General features: G+C 42.1%; 1 protein-coding gene across 2 annotated transcripts; it reads left to right on the forward strand.

Annotated features, from left to right (window-relative positions):
* Window positions 1–1499: 1499 nt before the first annotated feature.
* On the forward strand, window positions 1500–4846 carry LOC309720242 (uncharacterized protein). 2 transcript variants are annotated; one of them, XM_082556945.1, is made up of 4 exons: window positions 1506–1816; window positions 3483–3734; window positions 3807–3869; window positions 4319–4846. In XM_082556945.1, exons 1-4 carry the CDS (start codon window positions 1780–1782, stop codon window positions 4366–4368), a joined length of 402 nt encoding a protein of 133 aa, XP_082413071.1. In that variant the 5' UTR covers window positions 1506–1779; the 3' UTR covers window positions 4369–4846. The 2 variants fall into 2 exon arrangements, with proteins under 2 accessions (XP_082413070.1, XP_082413071.1); XM_082556944.1 differs by having other exon boundaries at window positions 1500–1816; window positions 3483–3869.
* Window positions 4847–7183: the final 2337 nt, after the last annotated feature.

Genomic DNA, 7183 nt, shown 5'->3' on the forward strand with positions numbered 1-7183 from the left:
TGCTGTGATTGGTTGGGGTGAGAGAAGGAAGACAGGATACAGACATGCTGTGGAAGAGAGACAGAGATTAATAACAGATATGATTCAATGCAGAGAGGTCTGTTAATACATAGTGAGTGAGGAAGGTGACTGGAAAGGAAAAACTCAATGCATCATGGGAATCCCCGGCAGCCTACGTCTATTGCAGCATAACTAAGGGAGGATTCAGGGTCACCTGGTCCAGCCCTAACTATATGCTTTAGCAAAAAGGAAAGTTTGTGTCAAGGCTCTGTGTGCGGGCAGGCAGAGATGAGGATCCAAATGCAGGACTCGGAAAATGGAATGTAACTCAAAAAACCTCAGCTTTATTGCGGGCAGGAAAACAAACATAAAGTGAGGACGGAACACTGAGACCAAGAACACACAGGCAAAAACTGATGGTACGACGCGACACTGAGCATGGGAAAACACAGGGCTTATATACACAGGGTAGTAACGGGGGAATCGGCAACAGGAGGGAGACACAGCTGGGAGAGATCAGGGCTAACGAGACGGGGGAGCTAAGCTGCACACACTAACATAAGACAAAGACTTTCACAATAAAACAGGAAACATGAATTACTAAACAAGCATGCAGACTTTACACTGAGAGACAGACAGAATGACACATGGAATCTGAACTAAACTAAACGTGAGATATAACTGAGAACAAATCCTTAAGCACGGATAAACAGAAACAAGAAACTAATAATAATCATCATCATCACTACGAGAAGAAAACAATCCATGAAGCAGAAATAAACCAAAACATAATAAACTCAAAATACTGGGTCCAACGGACCCAGAACCGTGACAGTTTGAAGCCTAATCTTGAAAGTAGAGATAGTGTCTGTCTCCTGAATCCAAACTGGAAGCTGGTTCCACAGAAGAGGGGCCTGAAAACTGAAGGCTCTGCCTCCCATTCTACTTTTAAATACTCTAGGAACAACAAGTAGGCCTGCAGAGCGAGAGCGAAGTGCTCTGATAGGGTGATATGGTACTACAAGGTCATTAAGATAAGATGGGGCCTGATTATTTAAGACCTTGTATGTGAGGAGCAGGATTTTGAATTCTGGATTTAACAGGAAGCCAAAACAGGAGAAATCTGCTCTCTCTTTCTAGTCCCTGTCAGGACTCTTGCTGCAGCATTTTGGATCAGCTGAAGGCTTTCAGGGAGTTTTTAGGACTTCCTGATAATAATGAATTACAGTCGTCCAGCCTGGAGGTAATAAATGCATGAACTAGTTTTATTCTAGGGTCAGATTTGTTATTTTACAGGGGAGCACGTGCACATTGTGTACTGGTACAGACTACAAATAACATCTGAGCATCAGAGCAGTAGCTGAGAGTAGAAGCAGAAACAGAAAGTAGCGTATCATAGAAATACTTACTCACTGATTTTGCTTTTGTTTTCAGGTGAGTCACAGTTTAACAGTTCATACACTGTTATTTAAAGTGTGAAGTGTCTGTGGCCTGAAGAGCGTGGCAGCACTTTGAGCTCACATTCAGTGATGGGCGGTTTGTGTTGGCTCATGTTTTGGAACTAGTTCGATGCACAGAAACATACGAAGTAACGTCAGTACAGAAAAGGAGAGCACTTCTGTGAATGATGAATTAGCCGGTGGAACAGGTCGGGCTGCTCTGCAGACACACCTGATTCCTCAGCTGAGCCACCTGATGGGCGTCGCCGGCCGCGCTCTCACCTGAGAGCTGAACTTAAAGCACACCTGAGTGCGCCTCAGAGACAGAAACACCGCAGAGATGGACAACCTCGCACAGATAGCCGGCCAAAAAGCGGGTGAGTAAAAAAACAAAGCATCCGTTTATGGTCTGATTCGAAACAGTGAAACTGGCATAAACTCTTCTACTGCAGACATGTAAAGAGGAAAAGATGTTTCATTAGTAAAACCTGAGATTTTCGCAGCCTTTGTTGTTGGCGAGACGGGTCAGAGCAGCTCCTTCCTGCCGGGCTTCACCTCCTCTTTGGCTCCTTTGGTCAGTTTTGTTGCTTTGTTGTTAGAAGCAGGCTCAGAGGCAGAGGGCAGATTTATTCTGCGTATCAAGAAAAAAAACAGCTCATATTTTCTTTAGTTTTTGTTCATTTTTACGTCCTTTTGTTCAGGTTACCTGACTTTACCTGGTGCAGGTGAGAAGGCTGCCGTTTTAGTTAATATTCCCCTTTTCAGATTAAGTTAACTTGTGTTTAAGCATTTATTAATGATTGTTAATTATGCATACCCGACCTGTTAACTGATCGTAACTGTGATGTGAGTCCCACGCCCCCCTCGTCAGGGACGAGTCAGAGCTGAGGAATTGCTAGAAAAACCTGTCTGTGTGAGGAGTCAGTCATTTGGGAGGGGCTCAGAGTAGAGACGCCACTTGTCCACGTCATAACATGGGTTCATCTGAGGGCACCTCCCGGGCACCTCTTAGGTGAGGCCCTGGGGCACTCCTGAGTGTCCACCAGAAGATGAGGAGGTGAGGTCATCTGGTCATTATCGGGTCTAAAATGACTCGATACAGCCTCAGAAGAACAAAAGTGTGACGCACTGCATCATGTCAGCATTTATTTGATAGGAACTAAAGCAAACTGACTCCGCCCCCTGATTCAGCAGCATTAAGTTGCAGTGATGGTTTCTGTTGTGTCCTGTAATGTTAGATACCAAACGGCACCAGCACAGGGTGGTGCTGTAAAAAGGAAGAAAATGTCGTCCAGCGAGAGATCGCCAAGGTGACGAACTGATAAACAGACATGTGACTCCCTGCTGCATTTCATTATGTAAACATATGTGCTGTGTCCATTAAAGGGCAGCAGTTCCTCTTTGCAGCGTCGCTTCAGCTCATTCAGGTTTGCAGCATTCATTCATGCTCAGCTCTGAGCTCTGCAGCAGCTCCATGCAGACGTGCTGTCGCAGATTTGCAGCTGCGCTCAGAGCTTTGTCCTGCTGATGACCAGTTTGGTCCGAACTTTCTGTGAGACAGACGGCCTCACGCTGACTCAAGAATACTTTGGTGTAGAGAGGAGCTCGTGGTGCACTCAGATCATTATTCCTCCTCCACGGTGCTCACAGCTGCTCTGAGGCGTTTGTTTCCTCCAAACGTGCTGCTGTCCATGACGGGCAAACATCTGCAGTTTGGTGTTGTTTGTTCAGAAGCAGCTTTGCTGCCGTGTTCTGTTAAAGAGAAGAATATGGCTTTCTCCTGCAGCCCTCCAAACAACCCACATTTGATGGACAAGTATGGCTGTCATGAAATTTAACCTTTACTGAGGCCTGCAGAGTCTGAGACAGAGCTGTTGGATCTCACCTCTGGGTGAATTTTGGGAACGTTACTGAGTTTCTCCTCAGAGCCTTCAAAACATTAAATGAGGAAAATGTGTTGGAAACCTGAGCTGCAGAGAAGGGGGGCAGTGGAGATCGAGAAAAGATGTTTTTGAACCTAAAGTGTTTGTTTTTTCCGAGCAGGTAGCTTGGTGGAGGGGGCAGTGAAGGGAGCTCTGAATTCAGCCAACAAGAACAAAGGTGAGAAGAAAGGAGGAGGAGGCGGCATCTTCTCGATGTTTGGAGGCAACAAGAACAAAAATAAGGACAAAGACGATAAAGGAGCGCCCCTCCCAAATGTGCCCAACAAAGATGATAGTGGGGGCAAGAAACCAGTACCCGAAGGGAATTTAGCGGGAACTACGGGAGGGAGCGTGGGACCGACGATGGGAGGAGGTGCAGGAGGGAGCGTGGGACCGACGATGGGAGGAGGTGCAGGAGGGAGCGTGGGACCGACGATGGGAGGAGGTGCAGGAGGAAGTGGAGGATCAGCTGGACCTGTAGGACAGGAAGGAGTCACAACAGACAGAGGTAGGGATAAAGAGACCCTCCTGTTGGTGCTCAGCTGTCCGCTCACTGAAGATGAAGCCATGAAGGCTTAAAGTCAGGAAGTTGTTGCTAAAAGAAAACATGTCAGGAAGTGACAAAAGAAAGAATCAGCTACAGGCAGGGTGCTCGCTGCAAGCACCAGTTTTTGCCCCTCAGCAGGCTTCCTGAAGTCAGCCATTCAGAGGAAGCCTTGATAAAAGTTAAAGGGGTTTTTAGGTACTGGGATTCTGGATGAGTCCAGAAATCCAAAGCAGATATATTCACACACGTGTTGCATCTTTTGGTTTAAGTATGTCATGACTTTACGCCTTCATCACTCACTGGTTTAAGTTGTCTTTAGTGAACCTCCGACTGATGTATCAGCAGCCCAGACTCACGTATAATCTGTTTAGAGTTAGTAACCTATCCTCTGTCTTCTTGGTTTGTCTCAGATCTGATGGATGATCTGTTCGAGCTGGGAGACGAAATGAAAGGGAACTGAAGCAAAAGGAAGAAAACCCGACTCCCACAACCACTCAGAGAAGATCCGGAAGGACGAGAGCGCCCACATTTTTCTCTGGTCTACAGTTTTGCACAGAACTAAAGATTTTAATGCATTATCAGCCTATTATTCACCGTGTTTTATTCACCGTGTTTTCTGCTTTTAGATAACCAGTCAGTGTGTTTAACTTTATCATAATAATAGCACCAGCAAAGACGTTATGAATGAATAAATTTAAATGTTTTACTGGAGGGGACTTTTCCTTCTTTTGGTCAGTTTGTCAGTATTTTGTCTCGTAGAAGCTTCTCGTAAACTCCATGGTGGATGTTTTAAAGCATATATTAGTTTTAATTTTAAGAAAAATAAACATCTTACACATAGATATTTCAATATATGATCATTGAAAATCAATAAAAGCAATCTGAAATAAATACTGTCATAACAAACAGAATTAAATAAAGAAATAAATTTATGAAAATGTGTTTTTTTCCATTTACTTCTGATGTTTTTCCTTATGTTGACATACACTTTGATTCATTATAAACTCAATCATTTAAATAACATTTCAAACCTCAAGATTACTCAAGTAGTGAGTAACTGTTTGAAATGTCCGATTTATTTTTTAGATAAATGCTATCAGACAAACAAAATAAATAAAGATACAAATCTTCGTATTTTCAACAGGAATATATGTAAAAACAACAATTCTAATTTCCAGATTTCAGTTTTTCACAGCATAAAGCTTGTTTTCACCAATACCTACAGTAAATAATATAAACATATAAACAGTGCAAACAATGTCCAGTGACAAGATATGCTGTAAACTTTATATTCATCTTTGCTCCAAATGGCACAGCAGCCTCAGAGAAAACTGAGCGAGGCATCTTCATACAAGGCAGCTCAGTTTACCATAAGTTGTGCATCTATTTCTGCATATTCAGCAAAAATGTGCCCTTTCTTCACTCGGTGAGGTGATGGTTCAGCTTCAGCAGCAGTTTGCTCTCAAGGTTCTTTCTGTGAAGCTGTGACTGTTTAGCAGTGAACAGGAGTCCTGCATGACTGAGACGTCCTTCACAAGCAGTGCTCGCCAATAGATCCTCCTTGCACTGTTTGGCTGTTACTCTGGGAAAAGACAAAGGCAGTGATGGAAGCCGTGACTGGAGCTGCGATGTAGCCTCTAATCTCAATTGTATGAGATCAGAGGCTAAAAGAAGTTACCGGAAACTCCACTGGCAGCATGTTATCTAATGTGTTAGACTAATTTTTTTTTTTTAAAGTAACAATTCGAATTTTGCAAATGTAGTGGAGTAAAAGTACCGTTTCTTCTTCACAAATGTACTCAAGTAAAAGTAAAAAGTATTGTGCAAAAAGGGTCCTTTAAAAGTACATTTTTTTCAAAAACTTACTCAAGTAAATGTAACTCGTTACACCTCAGCTGGGTTAGGGACAGGGCCGTTGCTAGCCATTTGGGTGCCCTAAGCACAAATGCTTTATGGTGCCCCCCCCTCCCCGCCACTGAAAAAAAAAAAAGAAAAACATTAATACTTTTGAATTTCTCAGTGGAATTTGTTTAATTAAATAACAACAAACATGACAGTTAAACAAATAAATAAGGTTAAAGGAGGTTAAAAATACTGTTACAAATAAATACTGAAACAAAAATTGAACATTGGAACAAGAACAAAGAGCCTGGCAATAATGTGTAATTTTTTTTATAAAAAAATAATATATATAATATAATAGTATTATTATTAATATATTTACAAATAGTTTCACAATAGAATTTAAATAAGAAACTTAAATAAGAAAAATAAGAATTTGAACACAAAAGCCACATTCCTTAAGTAACTATGTTAAACATTTTTACAATTCGTTGTCAGAGTATGCCCTAGACTCTAGGGCATACTCTGACAACCAGAAAATGCAGGCGTGGTGTGCCTCTCTAGGGCCTAGAGAGGCACACGCCTGCATTTTCTGGTTGCAAAATCAGCTATAAGGTCATCATATGATAGCTTCTGAGCCACGTCACCATTGATGCTGATAACAGCCAGACCACTTAAACGTTCCTGCCCCATTGATGAACGCAGGTACGTTTTAATGAGTTTGAGCTTTGAAAAGCTTCGCTCAGCAGAGGCAACTGTGACAGGCAGGGTCAGTGCAATACGCAGAGCAATCCACAGATTGGGATATACCTCTTGAAGCTGATTGTCATGTAAAAATGACAGCATTTCCAAAGCAGACGTCTGTGGTGGCAGCTGAGGAAGGTTGATGATTTCCTGCATCATCTCAGGTCCATCAATGTCAGCTACTCCCTTATCTGTCAGTGTCTTCTGTACTTCAGTGGGATTGTTGCAGGGTCTACAATGGCTGTTGGTTGATGTCCAGGGATGGCACTACTACTGGATGGTTCATCCTGTCCTTGAGATCCTCCTTGAACATATTTAAGCATTGACCCTGCATACAAGAGAAAATATTCAGGGATTTTACAGAAATACAATTTTGAATCTACAGTAGGCCTACGAAAGATTGCATTATAAGACTAATAAATTAAGTAAGTCACTGGTACATTTAAAAATTACTAACTATATTTTACATGTATAGATTTTCATAATGGCAAATGGCAATATAAACATGCTGTACATAATTTGATATAAATGCGCAAGTAGGAAATCTATATTACTGGAAGATATAGGTTTCATATTACAGTTTCACCAACAGATGTTGCCCTTGATCTATGAACCTAAAGAAAGACGAGAACTATTTATGTGTTCAGACGTCAATGGCATAAATAAGATATGCGTCTTTATAGATATCC

The sequence above is a fragment of the Aulonocara stuartgranti genome, assembly GCF_965226115.1.
Source record: "Aulonocara stuartgranti genome assembly, chromosome: 13".
NCBI lineage: Eukaryota > Metazoa > Chordata > Actinopteri > Cichliformes > Cichlidae > Aulonocara > Aulonocara stuartgranti.

What these genes read in the sequence shown, in the direction of transcription:
- LOC309720242 (XM_082556944.1), top strand. Translation starts at nt 1,780, where the DNA reads ATGGACAACCTCGCACAGATAGCCGGCCAAAAAGCGG. An exon ending in GATAGCCGGCCAAAAAGCGG is followed by an intron (nt 1,817 to 3,482) that starts GTGAGTAAAAAA and finishes TTTTCCGAGCAG; the next exon opens with GTAGCTTGGTGGAGGGGGCA. An exon ending in AGGAGTCACAACAGACAGAG is followed by an intron (nt 3,870 to 4,318) that starts GTAGGGATAAAG and finishes GGTTTGTCTCAG; the next exon opens with ATCTGATGGATGATCTGTTC.